This window comes from Carlito syrichta, unplaced genomic scaffold, assembly GCF_000164805.1.
Source record: "Carlito syrichta isolate Samal-C Ts95f unplaced genomic scaffold, Tarsius_syrichta-2.0.1 Scaffold304561, whole genome shotgun sequence".
Lineage (NCBI taxonomy): Eukaryota > Metazoa > Chordata > Mammalia > Primates > Tarsiidae > Carlito > Carlito syrichta.
In genome coordinates this window covers 113,335-134,990 of record NW_007248657.1, presented here as the reverse complement: position 1 = coordinate 134,990, position 21,656 = coordinate 113,335, and the positions used below count along the sequence as shown (strand labels likewise).

The 21,656-nt window shown below is 42.8% G+C and overlaps 1 protein-coding gene across 3 annotated transcripts; it reads left to right on the top strand.

Annotated features, from left to right (window-relative positions):
- The first annotated feature begins 61 nt into the window (after positions 1-61).
- On the top strand, positions 62-19,903 carry AURKA (aurora kinase A). 3 transcript variants are annotated; one of them, XM_008060227.2, is made up of 9 exons: positions 62-239; positions 3,721-3,767; positions 5,463-5,733; positions 7,954-8,008; positions 9,650-9,841; positions 10,976-11,114; positions 16,159-16,307; positions 18,675-18,849; positions 18,985-19,903. In XM_008060227.2, the coding sequence occupies exons 2-9, from the start codon at positions 3,726-3,728 to the stop codon at positions 19,165-19,167; spliced, it is 1,206 nt and encodes a 401-aa protein (XP_008058418.1). In that variant the 5' UTR covers positions 62-239; positions 3,721-3,725; the 3' UTR covers positions 19,168-19,903. The 3 variants fall into 3 exon arrangements, with proteins under 3 accessions (XP_008058418.1, XP_021569138.1, XP_008058419.1); XM_021713463.1 differs by lacking the exon at positions 62-239 and adding an exon at positions 417-489 and having other exon boundaries at positions 18,985-19,901; XM_008060228.2 differs by lacking the exon at positions 62-239 and having other exon boundaries at positions 3,726-3,767; positions 5,463-5,541; positions 18,985-19,440.
- The last annotated feature ends 1,753 nt before the right edge of the window (positions 19,904-21,656 follow it).

Below are 21,656 nucleotides of genomic sequence, written 5' to 3'. Positions count from 1 at the left end.
GGCTGTTAACCCCACCGCTTCCGGGACCTTAGAGAGCAAGTGCGCTTGCGTGGCGTCTTGCAACGTGACTCAAGCGTCGGATTTGTTGCGAACCAATCACAAGTCAGCCTCTCTCTAACTCCGGCCAACCAACTTTCGACCTAGAGAGTTTAACTCCCATTTAAAACCAGAGCCTTTGAATCCTAACGGCTGAGCTCTCGGAGCACTCGGGTCCTTGGGTCGGAGTCGGGAGCCTACGGGTGGGTAGGCTGTGGGGGCTAACGCTGTCGCGGGGATGAGGCCTGGGACGAAGGGCGGCCGGCCGGGTGGTCTTTGCGCGGGCGGCGGCGCCGCGGGCCGGAGAGGGGACGAGGCAAGCGACAAGTCCTCCCTGGGTCTCCCGTCCCGGGGTCCAAGTCCTCAGGGTTCTTTGCCCCCCCTGCAACTCTCCATCTGCTCCTGGGCACCGAGGCTCCCTCTCTAAGATGCTGCTTGTTATTGATGACAGAGGTGGAAGAAGATTAAGTGGGGTTGGCGGGCGGCGGAGGGAAGCGGGGGGAGGGGACGGTTTACTGACTGGATCTTAGACGGTGCTCACCCGGGTAAGAAAAACACAGAAGGTATCTCTGCTGTGTGGGAAATGACGTCCTCGTGGGGGTGGGGAGACGAGCTAACAAGATCACTCGCAGTTGTGAAGGGTGTTAAGTAAAACAGTAGCGTGGTTTCACGGGGGCTGCGTTAGTTCGACTGGCCTGGGAAGGACCTTGTCCCGGCCGGATGAGGGGGTGAATAGGCCTTCCTGGGCTTGTGTTTCTCAGACCGTAACCCTCGCAGCGGTTACAGCGGGATTCCTTGAAGACCTTGTTAAAACTGTAGCCTTCCCGAGAGCCCAGTGCCTTAGATTCAAGTGTCTAGCTGTTATTAACAAGCTGTCCAGGTGATTCTTGTTTCAGTGATACAGAACCGTGCATACCAATCACCTGGGGACGTTAAAATGCAGCGTCTGTTTCATTCTGGGGTTAGGCCTGAGAGTCTTCCTCTCTAAGAAACATCCGGGTGAGGTTGATGTAGCTTCTGTCCTTGCTTGTTAACGTCTCCACTTCCTTAACCTCTTCTTTTCCTAGAATTAAACGTTTTTTCAGCAACGTGCTCTGTTCCTCACTCCTCCCCTTCATCTCTACAGACTTTCACAGGCGGGGGGGGGGGGCCATAATAACTTCCTTCTGTGTTGTTAACAGTTTTTCAGCATAGTAGTATCTCTGGTTTGAGCTTAATGGATCTTGTGTCGGTCACCTGGTTCCTGAATCTGGCTGTAGATCAGAATCTGCTGAAGAGCAGACTTCCCAAGGGCTTTCCCCAGAATTTTGGACCCAAATCTTATTCCGTTCTGCGTATTCAGTTTCCCTAAGAAGAAACGTAGAATAAATTGGAGCAAATGTCTGTAGCTTCTGTCAGAAGAATTTTATAAATGTCCTTAGGCCTATGTGATCTCATTAGTCTACTACTGGGAAGTTTTTAGGGAAAGTGAAGAAAGCATTAGAGCATGTGGTGAAATTAACGTTTGCTTAGGACAGGCATTTGTTTTTATGATTTTTGCTACTCGCTGTTTTTTTAAATAAGGGCTCCTGGTTCTTTAATCCTGGTCCAGTCTTCATCATGGAGTTATTTATAAAATGGATGGGAATTACTTTCCGATGATTCTAGAATCCAGAGAGCACCTGGTTAAGAAAAGTCCCTACTTGATGGTTGGGCCTGACTCACAGTGTGGTCTTACTAAATGTTATAAACAATTTTTATTATTGATTTCCTTTGTTAGTGGATCATTTGTAAAGCACTTGCGTGCATGTTATGTTCTAAGCACTGGGGTGACAGCAGTGAACAAAATGGATGGGTCTAAGCCCTTGCTTTCATGGAGGTTATTTCTGTGGCGATTCTGAGCGGGTAGCTGGATATCTGAGTCTGGGGAGAGACAGTAAACTGATGCACATAACATTTATGTAAGATGTTAAGGGCTATGGAGAAAGAAAGGGAGAGATGATTCTGAAAGGGGCATTTGATCAGAGACCTCAGTGAAGTAAAGAACTGAGCTGCACACCCGGGAGAAGAGTCTAATAGGTAGAGCAGGCAGTGCAAAGGCTCTGTGGCAGGGAACTTGTTTGAGGAAATAGAGGAACCTTATGTGTGTGCAGTGGATGAGAAGAGGAGAGGTGGTTGGGGTGCATGTTCTCTGAGATGTCACAGACCTGTCTGTAGGCAGGAGTTTATATTTCCTTGATTTGAGGGGGGGGCTTCTGAACCATAGATCACAACATCTGACTTGTTAATGGGATCGCTGGCTGCAGTGTTGAGAGTAGATCATAATGGGGCAAGGGTGGAAGTGGGGAGACCTTGGGAGCTTGTTGCAAATAATCCAGGTGAGAGAGAATTGTGGTTTTCCAGGTGGTGGTAGTAGAAGTGGTGAGCAGTGATTTTGAAGGTAGAGCCTACAAAATATACTTGGAGTTTGAAAGACAGAACTGTGTAAAGGATTATGCCAAGACTTTTGGCCTGAGCAGCTGAGAGGATGGATTTGCCATCAAGTGAGATGGGGACATCTGTGAGACTAGATCTGGGGAGGTGGGAGTGGAGAGGGACTAGGACTTCAGTTGGGAACATGTTAAAATTGAGATACTTCTCGGATAACGAGGTGCAAATGTTGCACAGAAGGTAGGAAATGTAAGTCTGAGGTTCAAGGGAGAGGTCTAGGCTAGAGAATGGATACCTGGGAAGACTCAGCCTGTGGATGGTATTGAAAGCCAAGAGACTGGATGAACCTACCTAGGGAGGGAGTGTAGATAGAGAAGTAGGTCTGGGCCTGAACTCAGAGCCACACCCGTGAGCAGGAAGGGGAAACTAAGTGTGGAGGAGAGGAGGGATTTTCTATTGGGTGAGTTGGGAGTGAGATGCCTGGCAGACATTTCTGGGAGCTTCTGATCAAATACTTTGATATCTGAGTCTATCAGAAAGATGATAGGGCAGAAGATGCATTTTGAGTTATCCTCATAAAGATGTTTGGAGCTGAGGTGCTGGGTGATGTGGGTTGCTACGAAGGGTGTTGATGGAGAAGTGGAGGGTCAAAGGACTCTCAGACACTCAGATTGGGGAAGAAATGTGGGTGATCTAGCAGAGAAGGTTGGGACGGGACAGCTCGTGAAGTGGGAGAGAAACCCGGAGGCGAAAGAACTGTAAAATGTGGTTATCAGCCTTGGGGAACTATGCTGAGAATGCGAGTAAGATGAGGGTGGCAGCAACTGGAGCCAACCATGAGTCTGATGTGAGGATTGACAAGCCCATGGTGGGAATGGACTCAGGAAGGGAATAGGAATAGAGAGGACGAGTAAGGGTAGTTCTGGGGCTTTACTGTGGAAGGGGAGGGGAGAGGGGTCATTTTTTGCAGTAATTATAAAGAGGATGTTGAAGGTAGCAGGTATTCCAGCAGGCTACCCAGGGGTGGAAGTGAGCCCATAGAGATGACATGATGGAACAGCAAAACAAGTCTGTTTGGGAGTGAAGTCTTGAGCGTGTGAGGGTGGGGAAAGCAGATGAGAAAGCACTCCTCCCTCATCAGCTTCATCTGGACAGAAAGTGCAAGATCCTATGTTGTGGAGGCTGTTCATCCGGATGCTATAATTCTGCCGATCCTAACAATCACACTTTGAAACAGGTGACTTTGTTTAAATTAAGGATTCTTTTTCTTTTCAGGCATCATGGACGGATCTAAAGAAAACTGCATTTCAGAGCCTGTTAAGGTAAATTGTATGATCCATAATCTCAGTCCCATTTATAAAACTCAATATGGAGGTTGGTCTTGTACCTAGAATGTTTTCCACCTTTACTTTTGATCCCCTGCTGCCATACTGAATGTGAATTAGTCACTCTTGCAGCCAGTATCATTTTGGTGGTTCTCTTGCATAACTTTTTTGTTTCGCCTTGTGGTTACCTACATCTCTCCACTGTGTGCAGCATATTGGGTAGCAATGGACTCAACAGGAGTCCCAAACTTGCCTATGCCTTCTTGCTTGCCAGAAATGAATTTTGGGGCATAGTTTGTTCTGATCATAATGTGGACTTTTTTTTTTGGCTTGTTTTTAGGCATCTCCTTCAAATAAGTATTACCTACTTTTTTGGCTAGAAGTATAAAAGGACCAATTAGAAAAAGGCTGCCTTTAGGCACTGTATTTGCTTCTCAGTTCCCATGACAGAGACTGTTTTAAAAAAATTGTTCTCTGTTTAAACGTTTGTTATTTGTCTCTGCCTGAATGTCTGCTGTGTTATGAACACTGCTAATTTCAGAAGTAATTGACTTTGTACTTGAAGTCTTAACACCCTCTCTTTGTAAAGCCTCATACATGTAAGCCATTGCGGGCTTGTAAGCTTCAGTGTCACTTCAGTTCGCTTGCCCCTCACCATGGGCTGTTGAAGCTGAAGGAAATGTCGCCCTTCTCATTTTAGTTTGTTTGGCTCAAGGTCTTAGAGTTAACTTAACTATTTATGCTTGTAATGCACTACTTACAGGGATATAAATACAACATTTTAGTAATAACTGTTTGAAGAGCCTACATTTGGTTTCTCTTTGTCAGAGTTTTTTGCTCAAGTTCGTTTTGTAAGTACTTAGAAAATGAAACGTTGGTTAATCAGTAGTACAGCAATAAGCTTCTTGTGGAAAACCTTATAGATACCAGCATTTAGATTCTTCCAAAGCGTCTCTTGAAGATAACCACTGTTGAACATTTTGATCCATCTTTGTCTTTTTTCTAAACATATGTATTAAATTTCAATGGAATGAAATGTTATAAAGTCTTTATATCATAGCTTTTTGCCAAATAACAATTTAGGACTATATTCTCAAGTCATTGGGAATTTTTAGAAAGTGCTCAATTGGCAATTTTTTTTTTTTTAGTTGGAATTTTACTTTGTCACCCAGCTAGAGTGCAGTGGCACACTCACGGCCACCATAGTCTCAACCTGTGGGCTCAGGTGATCCTTCCATCTCAGCCTTCCAAGTAGCTGGAACTATAGGTACACACTGCCATGCCTGGCTAATTTTTTGATTTATCGTAGAGACGAGGTTTTGCCAAATTGCCCAGGCTGGTTTTGAACCCTTGGGCTCAGGCAACCCTCTCACCTCTGCCTCCCAAAGTGCTGGAATTGCAGGCATGAACCACCATGCCCGCTGGACGTTTGTTAATGGAGCTTTGTTTTTTTTTGTTTGGATTTATTTTGGTGAAGGGTGAGGAGTTGGGATGGGAGGTATCATTCAGGTATTCTTATCGGCCATGTACTAACTATATCCTCTGAAAGTGCTGATTAAAATAGCTTTCTCCTTTCCATCTATTATCAGTGATGTTCATTATTTTGTTATACTAGAAAACAAACTGTGAAATTCCCAAAATATTCATCTTTCATTCATGAAGACCATCAAGTTTCTTTTTCTTTCCACGCAGGCTACGGTTCCACTTGGAGGTCCAAAACGTGTTCCTGTGACTCAGCAACTTCCTTGTCAGAATCCGTTACCTGCAAGCAGTGGTCAGGCTCAGCGGGTCTTGTGTCCTTCAAATTCTTCCCAGCGTGTTCCTTCGCAAGCACAAAAGCTCACGTCCAGTCAGAAGCTAGACCAGAAGCAGAAGCAATTGCAGGCAACTGGTGTACCTCATCCTGTCTCCAAGCCACAGAGCAATACCCAAAAGAGCAAGCAACCCCAGCCATCAGCACCTGGTAAACTAGCTTTGTGCGACTCATTGGGTAGTCATTTTTTAAAGCTGCTGCTAAAAAAGCAAGTGTATAGACTTGCACTTACCATTTGGAGCCCTGGCTTTTCTGTCATATCTACTGAGGATGGGGAGAAAATGTGGTGTCCAGGTTGAAGTAGCAATGCCTACTGTGGACCAGTCCTGTGCCAACAATACAGACCTGATTTCTACCTTCTTGGAGGAGCCGGGTAACCCCATGTCCATCTGATTGCTTGTTAGTGGGTCTGGGAATTTGCAGCAGGTACACTTGAGGAACTGGGACGTTCCACAGTTTTTTGCCACGTGGGGGATATCCAGAGAAGTGAATGAGCTAAGGCAGGCATGGGCACTGCTGGGGTGTTGGAAAACTCTGCTGAAGGTTTTTTGAACAGAGAAGGGACTGATTTGCCTTTTAGGAAGCTGACTCTGAAGGCACTTGAATGAATTGGAGAGTAGCAATACTGGATCCAGGAGTACCAGATAGGAAGAAGGTTGAAGTCAGAGATGGCAGTGACCTGAACTGTGTGGAGTGGGATAGATGTCACTTACCAGCTGCTGGGTGCTCACATGCCACAGACTCTGAGATGTGTGCCTCCTTCATCCACACTGTCTCATTCAGTCCTTGTAACCACTTAGGAATGTAGCCAGAGTTCTTAACTTAATTCAGTTTTACAGAGGAGGAAGCCAAGACTCAGAAGCAGTTGATTTATCCAGAGACAAAGCTAAGACTGAGAGGTGTGGACAAATTTAAGAGCCCTTTTAAGATGCAGACTAGCTGGGCTCGGTGGCTCAGCCTGTAATCCCGCGCCTTTGGGAATCTGAGGTGAGTGGATTGCCTAAGTCCGTGGGTTCAAGACCCGCCTGGGCAACTTGGAGAGACCTCATTTCTACAATAAATCAAAAATGAGCTGGGCCTGGTAGTGTGTGTCTGTAGTTCCAGCTACTTGGAAGGCTGAGTCTGAAGGATCGCCAGAGCCCAGCAGGTCGAGGCTGAGGTGGCCGGGAACGGCTACTGCACTCCAGTCTGGGCGATAGAGTGAGATTCCAACTCAAAAAAAAAACAAAAACAACAACAAAAAAAAGCAGACTCAGTAGAACTGGGCAATTCATTGAACCTGAAAGATGAGTAAAGAGGAGGTTTTATTGATGATATTATCTGAGATGGTGAACCATGAGGTGGGAAAAAACCACTTGGGACCTGCTTTCAGACATCTGGGCAGAGCATCTGTGCTGTTTGAGGTTTTTTTTTGCTGGGTGGTGGGGGCGGGGGAGGGTTGGAGTCTCATTCTGTTGCCCAGGGTGGAGTGCAGTGGCACGATCATGGCCACTGTAGCCTTAACCTGCTGGGCTCAGGCAATCCTTCTGCCTCGGCCTTCCAAGTAACTGGAATCACAGGTGCGTGACACCAAACCCAGCTAAGTCTTTGATTTATTGTAGAGATGAGGTCTTGCCAAGTAGCCCAGGCGGGTCTCAAATCCCTGGGCTCAGGCAGTCCTCTCGCCTCTGCCTCCCAAAGTGCTGGGATTACTGGTGTGAGTTACTGTGCCTGGCTGCTATTAGAGTTTGAAGCGTCGGGATCAGGTGTGAGCCACTGCTCCTGGCTGCTATTAGAGTTTGAAGTGTTGGAATAGATGTGGAAATGTCCCAGATGTTCTTGTGGCTAATGAAGTAGTCACCTGTTACACAGCTGGTTTGTTGTACATTTTGGTGAATTGGTAGTTTCTATTTTTGATATTTCCCCTTGGAACTAATATAGTGGAAGAAGGGTGACTGGCTTGCATTTTGTTGCATGTTGATAATTTGTATGTAGCATATGGGCAGTTGACTGGCCTGCCTAGTGGGGGAAAGGTGACAAGGCAGCTTGTCATGAATGGAAAGATTGGTAATTCTGCCAGAGAAGCTCTTTATTTGGAAACTGAGGGGTCCAGAGAATTTACATAATCTATAATTTATTACAGGAGAGTCTAACTATATTTGTGTTTGCTCATCTTTACTCTAGAAATTCTGTAAAGACTTCACATGTTGGAAGTCAGATTATGGTTGAGCAGTCTTTTCTACAAAGATTTCTTATTGTAAAGTCCAGATTTCTTATTCTTGATATATCATTAATATTTTGGTGCCATTCTTTGATTCATCTGTAGTCACAGCTTTTTAACTTATCCCATTTAATTATTCTAAAAACAGGCTTTTAACTTATTCCATGTAGGAAATAATCCTAAGGAGGAACTGACGTCAAAACAGAAAAATGAAGAATCAAAAAAGTAAGCTTTCTAGTTTTTACAAGTTCCGTACTATTATTCTACTAGAATTTACCATTTCATTGCAAATTTAGTTACGAGAACTAGAAAAAAAATTGGTCTTTATTTTTATTTAGAAGATACAAATGTTTTCAGATTGCCAATCTTAAAAAGAGAATGATTTTTATGTAATGATGGATTTTACTACGGATTCTGAAGGATTTTTAAATTGCTTTTCAAATTTAGAAAAAGCTTGTATGGCTTCTTCTATCTATGTTATAGGAATATGTAAAAGTTACTCTCTGCCCTCAGAAGTAACCATTACATATGGTTTATATATGCATCTGGACTTTTTTATTGTACAAAAATGGAAACTGCATTTTGTTTTTTTGAGTCAGAGTCATACTCTGTTGCCTAGGCTGGAGTGCAGTGACATGCTTATGGCCACCAACAGCCTTGACCTGCTGGGCTCAGGTGATCCTTCCAAGTAGCTGGAATGACAGGTGCATACCACCACACCCGGCTCATTTTTTTTTTTTATTTATTGTAGAGACGAGGTCTCGCCAAGTTGCCCAGGCTGTTCTTAAACTCCTAGACTTGGGCAATCTTCTCACCTCCCACAATTCTGGGATTATAGGTGTAAGCCACTGCGCCTGGCTAGAAGTTTCTTAAAAACAAAACATGTCACAACTATATACCCATATGTGACTTTGAGTGTCTTGATAGTATTTTTAATTTTTATTTTTTTAGTCAGGGACTCACTCAGACTGGAGTGCAGTGGTACAATCATGGCTTATCGCAGCCTCACACTCCTGGGCTCAGGCGATCCTCCCTCCTCAGCCTCCTGAGTAGCTAGGACTATAGGCACCAATCATTATAGAGACTAGATCTTGCTATGTTGCCCAGGCTGGTCTTGAATGCTTGGGCGCAAGCAATCCTCCTGCCTTGGCCTCCCAAAGTGCTGGAATTACAGACATGAGCTACCAGTCCTATTGACAGTATAACTTATTTTAGTATTCTTTATTATAAAGATTGGTGTAATATCTTCCCCAGACATTTTCTAAAAATTTCCCAAGCTGTCAACTGTCTGGACTGTAGAATGTAGGAGGAGAAACCAGGAATGAACCCATAGCCTTTTTGCTTTTAACTACCTCTTGGAAGCTTTCTAAGAATCTAAAGCCAATGGCTCCGGTGCCCCAAATGGCCTCTGGGGTCTATCCTGCTTCCATCAGTAATGGCAGCTCTGCGTCCTCTACCAGAGTAGTTCTCCACCCAGAGTGTTAGCATCTTTGGGCTGGTGGGGGGTGACCGTGGTTGGTTTGAAGGAGGCCCCAGATAGTTATTCTTTTTTATAGACTTGCTCATTGTCAATAGGTCTCTCCTCATGAGCATATTGTAGCCTTGGGACATTTCCTATCAAGTAGCTCAGCTCTACAGACCCATGACTGTTTCTTGTCACTGATTCACACACTTAATGGCAGCTGAGGAAATCAGGGTTCAGAGTTTGTGATGACTCAATTCATAGTTTTATTGGTTTGGTTCTTGCTGAGGGTACATATGGAGTGCAGTTTTGAATAAGAAATTATTTATAGGTGTGTCTACTAACTGAAAATGTGTCAGAAAAAATGTTTCTTCACGGTCTAAAATGTTCAAGTTCCTTCCTAGGAGACAATGGGCTTTGGAGGATTTTGAAATTGGTCGCCCGCTGGGTAAAGGAAGGTTTGGTAATGTTTACTTGGCAAGAGAAAGGCAAAGCAAGTTTATCCTGGCTCTTAAAGTGCTGTTTAAAGTTCAGCTGGAGAAAGCTGGAGTGGAACATCAGCTCAGAAGAGAAGTAGAAATACAGTCCCACCTTCGGTGAGTTTTTGAGGAATGTTTGAAAGAGTGGGGCACAGTCGTTCCACTGCTCTCCTTCCTGTCATGTCTGCCTTCCACCACCTGGGCCCACTCATTCTCCCTAATGATTTATTGTCCCTCAGAAGCATTGTCTGCCTTCCCCATCTCCCACCTCTCCTATGGAAAAGGGTATATAAGCTTGTGCACCACACCTGGTTACTGGGTCATAATTATCCTGTGATATCCCCTGTGCTATGAAAGTGAAAAAAAAATTGTATGCCTTTTTTCCCTGCACTCTCTCCCTCAAAGTGCACGGGACTTTGTTTGTAAAAGCTAAAAGAGTATAAACTTCTTTTTAGAGGGTCTGCTGCATATATCACAAAGTACCTAAATCTGTCATTTTTTTCCAAGATTTATCTAGATGTTAGTGCTGTGATCTTGGAAAGTCAATTGAGGATTTTAATGTTTTGTTAATGGAATAATTTACATGGACAAATCTTTTTGGTGGGTAATTTAGAGGACTGACACTCCATATTCTGAGGTATGCAGGGGTTACATGCAGCAGCCTATAGATTGACTTGGGAGGGAGGTTTATTTTGTGTTTTTTAAAATTTGAATGAAATGCTAAGACTTAAAATCTGGCCACATCAAGTCTGTGTCCCTACCTGGCAACACCCAGCTGCTGTTGGAAAGAGTGGGGTCTCAGAAGGGCCATGCGCTACACTGTTCGTAGTCCACATGTGCCCAACCTGCTGCTGTTACTGATCACTGCTGTCATCTGTCTCTGGGTATCAAACTACTATGGGAAGACCATGCCCCCCCCCTTTTGTTAAATATACAGAGAATTAATATTCAGCTGCATTTCCCCCCTAAGAGTAGAGATGCTTAAAGGAAGGAAATAATTGTATTAACTAAACCTGAGGACCATTAATACTTTGAAATGCATGTAAAATGATATGTGGATATATGTGCTTTCCTTGGAGTGGGTCTATAGTTTCAGATTTTCACGTGGAGCATGGGGGCGTTTGGGAGGGCTTAGAAGGTACTTTAATGTGAAATACACTGGTTTTATGTGAGCAGTGTTTTTGATATTTAGTACATTCTCTTCTATCAGCTCCAAAACCAGGTGTTAAGAGTGTTTATGCTTTGTTGCAGGCATCCTAATATTCTCAGACTGTATGGTTATTTCCATGATGCCACCAGAGTTTACCTAATTTTAGAATATGCGCCGCTTGGAACAGTCTATAGAGAGCTTCAGAAACTTTCAAAATTTGATGAACAGAGAACTGCTACTGTAAGTTTTTATTTTCAGACTAATTCCATTTCTTTTATACCTCTCCTCAATAGTAGGTATTAACATTTCTTTTATACCTGTCCTTCATTGTAGTAGAGTGGATTTTGTCTTAATAAATGGATAGCTTAATAGGATCAAATATTTGAAATGGAAAATGAAAATAGCTTAGTTGTACCATATGTACTGATAAAGTTAGGAACCAGGTAGAATGTTGGGGCTGATGTGACAGTTTGTTGGCATAGCTGTTTTTCTATGCAAACACATAGAGGTAGTTGCCTTCCTAAAATTATTTTTTGGAGGGTGGGCCTCTTGTAGTACAGGCCCCCTCCCCGCCACTAGGTAAGTGTTCTAGGAACCCATCGGTTTTTATCTGGAAGTTTTGAGAAGGTTGTGTCATGATTTGCAGAAGAAACATCCCAAGTTGTGGCAAACAGGTGACTGGTTCTTCCGCCATGACAATACACCTGCCCACTCTCCCTATTCACTTGGACCTTTTTTGATTACCTGGATGAAAATAGTCCTGAAAGGGAAACGTTTTGCTGATGTGAAAGAGGTGAAACAAAAATGGCAGAAGCACTAAAAGGCATCAACACTGAGAAATTCAAAAACTCTTGAGCAGTGGAAATAGCATCTCGTAGGTGTATTGCATTAAATGGAGAGTACTTTGAAGGTGACTTAAGTTTAAACACGTAAGAATAAATATAGACTGAGCTCAATGGCTCAGCCTGTAATCCCAGCACTTTGGGAGGCCGGAGTGAGTGGATTGCCTTGAACCTACTTGTTCGAGACCAGCCCAGGCAACTTGGTGAGACCTCATCTTTACAATAAATAAAAAATTAGTGGGGCATGGTAGTGCCACGTGCCTGTAGTTCTGGGTACTTGGAAGGCTGAGGTGGAAGGATCACCGGTACCCAGCCGGTTGTTGCCAGGGTAGCTATGAGCGTGCCACTGCACTTCAGCCTGGGTGACAGAGACACCAACTTAAAAAAAAAAAAAAAGAATAAATACACAATTTTTAATAAATTCTGAATTTTTTCAGGGGGGTCCCCTCATATATATATATATAAATGTTTTATTTTAGAATAATTTTACTTTTTTTTTTTCTTAAGAGATAGGATCTTGGTTTTTTTGCCCAGGCTGAACTCAAAATCTCTGGACCCAAGGAATTCTCCTGCCTCAGCCTCCCAAGTAGTGGGGATTGCAGGCACACACCACTGCGCCTAGCTAGAATAGTTTTAGATTTACAGAAATTATGAAGACAGTACAGATAGTTCCCATATACCCCACACCTAATTTCCTATTTACTCTCCTATTAACATCTTGCATTAGTATGGTATTTTTTTTTTACAACTAATGAACCCATATTGATAAATAGCTATTAATTGAAGTCTACACCTTATTCAGATTTCCTTAGTTTTTATTGTGATTAGACTGGGGCTATGGGTTTTTGAAAGAAAGATCACAGAAGTAAAGTGTGTTCTCATCACATATCAAGGATGTAGGCTCTTAACATGACTTACCACTGTTGATGTTAAGCTTGACCACTTGACTGAGATAGTGTTTGCCAGGTTTCTCCGTTGTAAAGTTACTATTTTTTCCCCTTTCCATACTATATTCTTTTTAAGGAAGTTACTGTGTGTAGTTTACATTTAAGAAAGTGGATGGCTTATCTACATAAATTATGTGGAATTCTGTACCAGAGATTTATCTGTTTTCCCTTATTCAGCCATTTATTTTAAAATGTGGACTCATGGGTATTTTATACATCGAGTTATAATCCAATATTACTTGCCTTTGTGGCTCAAATTGTTGCAACTTGGCCACTGGGAGCTCGTTTTCTTTTACATGGTTCCTGTGAAAACCATCATTGTGGTTTTGTTTTGCTTTTTTGTACTTCCTTTCTGGTACAGGATGCTCAAGCCTTATCTTGTATATGTCATCCCCCAGTCCTAGACTCAGCTGTTTCTCCAAGGAGCCCTGGTTCTGTTTACTGGAGGATATTATTAGAAACCAAGAGTTGGGCACTGGGTATACTCATTGCTACTGGGATGTCATTACTTCTAGGCTGTCTCAGCTGACAGAGCAAAGGAATATATGTGTATAGTCATCCGTGTATAGATTCATCCAACTACCTCTAAGTTAGATGGAATTCATACTTATGTCTTCCACTCAAATCTGTTACCATGTGGATCATTCTGGCCTCCTCCCTGGCTCATCTGTAAACTCTCACTCCAGCAATGAGAAGCCTGGGTTTTACTACCCGCTGTCCTTTCCCCTTTTCAATTCCAGTGTGTAGGTATGATGGCATCAGTGTTGTCAGTTGGCCACCCGGTGGGAAACAGCTTAATTCACTGAGTGCTCATGTGCAGTCCCTCTGTCTTTGGTTTACAAACTCCACTCATTTTCAGAGTTGTTAGAATCAACACTACCCACCACGCTATGTCTACAATGGTGACATACTATCTTAAACTTAAATGTAGAAATAGATGTCTTTTATTTGCTTTTTAATATTAGCTAAACAGGCCAGGCGTGGTGGCTGACGCCTATAATCCTAGTACTGTGGGAGGCCGAGGGAGGGGATTACCTGAGCTTATGGGTTCGAGACCAGCCTGAGCAACTTGGCAAGACCTCATCTCTACAATTATTAAAAAAAAAAAAAAAAAAAAAAAAAAAAAGCCGGGCATGGTGGCACGTGACTGTAGTTCAGCTATTTGGAAGGCTGAGGCGGAAGGATCGCTTGAGACCAGCAGGTTGAGGCTGTGGTGGCCATGTGTGTGCCACTGCACTCCAGTCTGGATGACAGAGTGAGACTCTGACTCAATAAATTAAAAAAAAAAAAAAAATTAGCTAAACAAATTAGTGTCTTACTTAATTGGCTGTTAACATTTCTTATGGGCATCTTTTGGGCCAGCTTTCTCTTTCATACCAGGAAGGAAATCTACATTCATTAGTGGTAGTGACTCTGCCCGAGGTACTAAAATATTACCTGTTTTGTTTTGTTTTTCCTTGTAGTCTTGCTTATGGTGGATTGTAGTTTTGTTTTGGTTTTGGTCCGTTACTCTTCAGTTTCTGATATTGATAACCTACTTTTAAAAGGTTTACCTTATACTGAGATTCTACGATTATTTATACATTATTCTGTTTTTGATGGAATTTATTTTGGTGTAAGCAGATAGGTATTTTAAAGTAAATGAAAGATCTTTCCAGATTCCTTAGTAGTTAGAATGAATACACACACCTGTTTTTATTTTGAGATGAATTCAAATGAAACTAATTGTGGAAAAGTGTCAGGGATCTGTACATATCCATAGTCTAATAGCCTGTGAGGTGTGGAGAAAGTTGTGCCGGGGCCTCTGATGACACTAATGGCTTCCAGAGATGATTTGAAGAAGATCAGTCCATTGCCCTCTGGACTGTTAATGTGTGCAATTAAAGCATCAGCCACTCCAAGCTGGCATCGTGGAAGAGCAGGTTCGTGTTTCCCATCAGTTTATTGTGGTGTAATTTTGATCTCTTTGACTTTGGACTGAAATAATGAAAGTTGTCCTTTCTGACAGTGACATTTGGCTGCTACCCATTTGTTTAGTAAATGATTTGGGTGTGAAATTATGTTTAATCCTGTCTAGTAATTACTTTGGAAAGCAAACTCTTCTCAAACTTTAGCCAGAGCTAAATATTAGCTTAAATATTACAAATTAACAGTTCCATATGATAAAGTAAATTTTGAACTTGCTTGCTAAATCTTAAGTTGAGAAAAGGATTAACAAAAGGACTGATGTCTTATGTACTTTTAGGCCCATTTATTATGCCCCCACATTTGACATGCTATTTAATATGCCACTGCTTTTAGTTTCTGTTTATCTCACTTTGTTGCCCAGACTGGAATGCATTGGTACGATTAGGGCTTACTGCGGTCCTGATCTCCTGGGCTTAGGCAATCCTTCCACTTCAGCCTCCCAAGTAGTTGGACTACAAGCAGGTGCCATCGTACCCAGCTAATTTTTTGATTTTTTTTTTGTTTAAGAGATAAGGTCTTGCTATGTTGACCAGGCTGCTGGTCTTGAACTCGTGACCTCCCAAAGTGCTGGGATTACAGGCATGAGCCACTGTGCCCTGCTTCTTCGATATGCTTGAAGTAAGTTTTTAGCTTCACACAAATCCTTTTGTTATAGAATGATCTTGGTTTTTTTTTTGAGTTGGAGTCTCACTCTGTCGCCCAGACTGGAGTGCAGTGGCCGCTCCCAGCCACTGCAGCCTCGACCTGCTGAGCTCCGGCGATTCTTCCACCTCAGCCTTCCAAGTAGCTGGAACTACAGGCGCGCGCTACCACACCTGGCTAATTTTTTGATTTATTGTAGAGATGAGATCTCACCAAGTTGCCCAGGTGTCGCGAACCTGCTGGCTCAGGCAAGCCACTCACCCCAGCCTCCCAAGGTGTGGGATTACAGGCTGAGCCACTGAGCCCAGCAATCTTGGTTTTAAAAATAGGAATTGCCTGCACTTGAAAAGTTTCAAAACTTTGTTTTTTTTCTTAAAAAGAACAAAAGCATTCTTTATACACTGGAATGCCTAATTTGTACCAGTTCTTCATCTTGTCATTTTTTTTTTTAATTTTTAAATTTTAAAGATGTGGGGTACAATTCAGGGTTAGGTATACAGATGTTTATTATGGAGGTAACCTTGTTGATGAGGTGTGCTTCCCCCTCCCCTGGCAGCCTTGTCTTAATTCATTGCTGCTGGGCCATCACTTGCCATGTAGGGATATAGTTACGGTGCATCACCTGTGTCTTTCCTGTCTTTCAATATCACATCAGCTGTATTAGCAAAGAGGCCACCAAGCGCTGAATAACTTGTAATTCATGCTAACTGCTATAAATTGCTTCAGTTGATTTTTGTGGACTCAGCATTATTTCCACAACGCTTGCTTTTTAAAACCTCTAAAACATGTTAGGTCTATGTTGGATTTCCTTTTAGAAGAGATGTCCAATAGCAATTTGTATTATATGAAATCTAAAACATAGACTTTCAATATATTTTTTAATAGTATATCACAGAATTGGCAAATGCCCTATCCTACTGTCATTCAAAGAGAGTCATCCACAGAGACATTAAGCCAGAGAACCTGCTTCTTGGATCAGCTGGAGAGCTGAAGATTGCAGATTTTGGGTGGTCAGTACATGCTCCATCCTCAAGGTAAGTAATTTTAGAAGCGGAAATGGTTTGTTTAGCAAAAGCCCTGGGGACTAATCATGAACTAAATTTAAATATTTAAGTGTAAGTTTTGAACTAAGTGGGCAGATGACTGACCCCAAAATACTTTGAAGTAATTTAAGCGTGATAATAGACTAGTTTTCAAGACAGCTTTATTCTGTGACCAGTTTGGGCTGTTTATAGTGTTCTAGGCCTAGGGCTAAAGATGCTTAATGTCCTGAGAGGCAAATGAAGGGGATGAATAAAGCAACAGATGGACACATTTACAGCAGAGGGGAAGTGCCATGTGTAGAGAGAGAGCTCCTAACTGAATTCGGAGGGTGGAGATATGCCTGCTTCCTGGACAAGGAGACAGGGAGAAGTTTCAGAAGATAGCACAAAGATCCGGAGCTCAGGGTGCAGGATGTACTTTGGGGAACTTTGAAAACCAGGTTGGTTTGAATGGAGCTTTGAAGATGATGGTTAAAAATTCTCTTTGGTCTGCTTTTGTCAACAGCTGTGTAGCCTGAAATAGATTGACACTGTGGGGGAAGGCTTTTTGATTTTACTTTAGACCACTTTTGATTGTTTCCAGCAGCGCATTGTACCTTTTTTTTTTGAGTTGGAGTCTCACTCTGTCACCCAGACTGGAGTGCAGTGGCCGCTCCTGGCCACCGCAGCCTCGACCTGCTGGGCTCCGGCGATCCTTCCGCCTCAGCCTTCCAAGTAGCCGGAATTACAGGCATGCGCTACCACGCCCAGCTGATTTTTTGATTTTATTGTAGAGATGAGGTCTCGCCCAGGCAGGTCTCGAACCCGCAGGCTCATGCAATCCACTCACCTCAGCCTCCCAAAGGCGTGGGATTACAGGCTGAGCCACCGAGCCTGGCTTTTTTTTTTTTTTTTTAGCTGATGATCATTAGTGGAAGATGTTGTGGTCTGTTAAGACAAACAACAATAAGTCTATTCCACAACATAGACTTCGTGGAATCACAGGGTAAAACTAGACCTTAATTTGTTGTGATAGGAAAGATGACTTATTACTTTCTGAAAAGATTCTCTACAGAACTGTTGATGGCCACTTGCATCCCAAATGTAATAACCACAGTAGTTTCCTAGTGATTGTCTCCATTTGAGAATCCCCAGTTCAGTCCATCTGCTCATTGCAGTGGTGATGGAGGGTTAGATGATCAGTGAGGTAGCTTCTTAATTCCAGATCATGATTTGTGCAGTGTATGTTTGTACTCGCCAGGTGCCAGGCCTGACTGTGTCAGTATCAGTGGTGAAGAGCCACGGAGAGTTAGCAACAAAATCTACACAGGTGCTCCTGGCTTGACATATACTGTCCCCAACTTTTTTTTCAATCTTTGTTATAAAAACCTAAATCAACAGAAATGCTGAATTGGTAGTTGATAGCACACCTATGCCTCCATCTGGCTGCATTGACTTTTTTGGTGAGCATTTGAATGTAAGTTGCAAACTTAATGATGCATCAGTCTTAAGCACTATATGAGGCATTGCCTGAAAATAAGGATATCCTCCTATACAATTACAACCATGATCATTCCTAAGAAGATTTAACAGCATTGTTAATATTTAACATTTAGTCCATGTTCACATTTCCCCAGCTGTCTACAAAATGTTATAACTGGTTTTAAAGGTTCACACATTGTATTGGTTGTGTTGTGTCTCTTTGGTCTTAATCTAGATCAGCTCCCCAACATTTTAAAATGGATTTTTCTGATTGTGTTGTCACTTAGCTTTGACCTTTATCCCTATATTTGCTGAAAACTGGAAATTAGGTCTCAGGGCCTGAAGGGATTCAGGGGTCAGGTTAAATATTTTTGGCAAGAATGCTTCTTTTTTAAGTATTCTTAGTAAACTTTAAGGCCACCCTTAAACATTCAGTTTCTTTTTTATACCATTGATCGCTCAGAAGCGTGTATCTATAACTCCAACCTAGTGTTGTCACAGTGGGTCAGTTTCTAGTTTCTTGTCATTAATGTCACCTGGCTCTTAAGCTTCTTAGCATATCTGTAATATGTAAAAACAAATGTAGAACTCCACATTGTATTTACAGAGAACTCTGCATGGAAGCTTTCACTTAGTGAAACATTCCATTTCTTATATTGCACATCATACAGGAGGTTCTGGAGTTAGATTGGGGTTAAGCTTTTTGGCTAGCTCTGATGTCACACATTTCCCTCAATCTGTGTCCTATGGGAATTTATAATAGTACCTACTTCATAGCACAGGATCTGGCCTAGGGGATGTGTTCAATCAATGTTAGCTGCTAAAACTCATGAACAGTCATGCTGTTGTGATGATAAGACCGGGAACACATCAACCTGAGACTGCCTCCGTTTTTAGGAGAACCACTCTCTGTGGTACCCTGGACTACCTGCCCCCCGAGATGATTGAAGGTCGGATGCATGATGAGAAAGTAGATCTCTGGAGCCTTGGTGTTCTCTGCTATGAGTTTTTAGTTGGGAATCCTCCCTTTGAGGCAAGCACAAACCAAGAAACCTATAGAAGAATATCACGGGTAAGACATAACCGAAAAGCACCTAGCACATCTGTTAGACTTTTCCACATCAGTCTGTTAGGATGGGATCTGGATATTCATACTCCTTGATGTCTCTAACCTGTGTTCTGTGACATTTTATCATTTGTTCTCCAGATTGAATTCACATTCCCTGACTTTGTAACAGAGGGAGCCAGGGACCTCATTTCAAGACTGCTGAAGCACACTCCAAGCCAGAGGCTAACATTAAGGGAAGTACTTGAACATCCCTGGATCACAGCCAATTCATCAAAACCATCAAACTGCCAAAACAAAGAATCAACCAGCAAACAGTCTTAGGAATCGTGCAGGGGGAGAAATCCTTGAGCGAGGGCTGCTGTATAATCTGTCAGGAACACGCTACTGAAATGTTGACTGCTGCCCTCAATCTGGAACGCTACAGGAAATGTTGTTTTACTGAGCAGGCAGTGCCTCAATCTCCCTATTCAGAAAGCTCCACATCAATAAGCATGACACTCTGAAGTAGCCACAGAAATCGTGCTGCTTTTACTGGTTCGTAATCTGGAGGCAAATTTCAACTGCAGTGCCCTACAGCCCGGGCCAGGCAGGTGTTCTTGCAGGAGACAAACTTGGGGTCTGGTTATAGGGAAAGTGACCACTTTGCTCTGACTTGATCAGTTAACGAGCTGTGCAATACCCTTAAAGTACCTGAGTGAGTGTGTAACTTATTGGGTGGCGAAACCTGGTGAAGCTGTTGGGATGAATATGTGATTCTTTAAATGTTAAAATAAAGCTCTTTGTGTAGACTTCTGTTTTTTCTCCTGTGGCACCCCTTTGGAGTGCTCTCGGTCTGTCCTGTACCTGTTAGGCCTGGTTGGTTTATAGTCCTCCTTAACCACTTTTCTGCTATATTGAGACTCCGTAAAAATAGGAATACGTGCTCTACCTCCTGGATTCGCTTGGGATACAGGAGAGACTGTGGGTCTCAAAGCTGTTAAGGGCTTTTTTTTTTTTATTATTACATTGGAGTCATGGCATATGTGTAAACTTCAAATATACAAATAAATATATATGTTTACCTGGAGTAGATAGTTCTTTCCAGCACCTGCTCACTGTTGGCATGGAAATGAATGGGTGCCTGGCCCTCTTTTGGTCTCTCCTGTTGGGTGTGCTCCTAACACTTCAAGCTACCTATTTGTTTATAGGTGCCAATGTCATGTCTGTTGACCACAGATGGTGAGCCTGACAGTGAAGGAATGGTGGAAGAGCTGGACTTAGAACTAGCAGAGATCAATGCGAGAGCCTAGACAGATATATCAAGATATAGCAAAACAGTCGATCTAAAGAAACTTCCATGTCTAAGTGTCAAGATAGAGCAACTTAAAAACACAACTGAGTAAAACTGGAGTGGTCACTTGGTCCTTTGGGGCAAAGGAGCTTTTGGTTCCCACAGTCTTGAGCTGAACCAGAGTACCACCCATGCCATAGTTACTGTCATGTGACCAACTTCATCAGTGATACTAGTTAGACTTGGGACATTTCCCTAGAGTCCCACACAAGCAAAGAATAAGCTCATTGTGGTAGCACATTAAGACACTGGTCACACGGTGCCACTTCCTAATCAGCAACAATAATGGCTTACTAGAAGTGGAATAAAAGGTTCAAAAACTTTATTAAGCTGCTCACTTTGTCAGCTTAAAAAAACGAGAAACAATGGCTTGCGTTTTTAAAATACATCAGTTTTACTTCCCAGTTACATAAAAACGGTGTAAACACAAGCATTCTGTACATCTTGCTGGTGAACTCAATGGTTTCATTCCCTGATCCTTTGTCCTCCTTAGCTTGAGTTTTCTGTTTTGACCATTGGCCACAGGGGCCAGGACTCAGAAGTGGGGTCAGGACTCAGAAGATGGCAATGTGGCTATTTGGTATGGTTACTTTTATTGCTTGCCCTTTCCACACACTTCGTTACTCTTCACTTACAGTTTAAGATTTAAGCCCTTAAACCTGTAGGGATCACTGTCAGCTTTTTTTTTTTGCATAGGCATTACTAGGATGTGAATGGGAGACTGGTAAGGAAGGGGTTAGGAGCCAAAGTGCTCAAATTAAGCACAATATGTGATGGTCTGCTCACACGGAATTATCTAGCACGGGTACAGGGCATCTCAGCTGTGGAGAGGTCCCTGGAATAAAATCCTAGAAAGTCAGTTTCAGCTTTAAATCAGTAAAGCTTTTGGCAACAGGCTAATTGCTTTAAAAGAAATATGGTTCCACTTCAAAAATCTTGCAGGTGGGAAACTTACCCCACAAAGATTCTTTGAAACATTAACTGAGATAATTGACACGGGTTACTGAGCTAACTTGGGAACCGTCAACAGCCAAATCTCAGTAAAACCAGCAGTCAGTGACTAGTTCTGTTAGTTTTCTGATAGTCACAAATGTAATTTTAAAAGAATTGGGAGGCAGAAGGAGAAATGCAATTCCCTCAACCATGCAACAGGGCAGGCTGCTTAAATGGTGTTCCAGAGTGTGGAACAAGTGTCCTGCATCAGGATGGAACTCCTCCAATCGCCTGCTCCTGACCACTTTAAGGAAGAAGTTGCCATTTGGGTCTATGTGCTTGAGCTTCTATGTTTTTTGTTTTTTTTTTGAGTTGGAGTCTCACTGTGTTGCCCAGACTGGAGTGCAGTGGCACGTTCCCAACCACTACAGTCTCAGCCTGCTGGGCTCTGGCAATCCTGCCTCAGCCTTCCAAATAGCCGGAATTATAGGCGTGTGTTACCATGCCTGGCTAATTTTTGATTTATTGTAGAGACGCGGTCTCGCCA

What these genes read in the sequence shown, in the direction of transcription:
- AURKA (XM_021713463.1), top strand. Translation starts at nt 465, where the DNA reads ATGCTGCTTGTTATTGATGACAGAG. An exon ending in AAAAATGAAGAATCAAAAAA is followed by an intron (nt 8,009 to 9,649) that starts GTAAGCTTTCTA and finishes GTTCCTTCCTAG; the next exon opens with GAGACAATGGGCTTTGGAGG. An exon ending in CCTATAGAAGAATATCACGG is followed by an intron (nt 18,850 to 18,984) that starts GTAAGACATAAC and finishes TTTGTTCTCCAG; the next exon opens with ATTGAATTCACATTCCCTGA.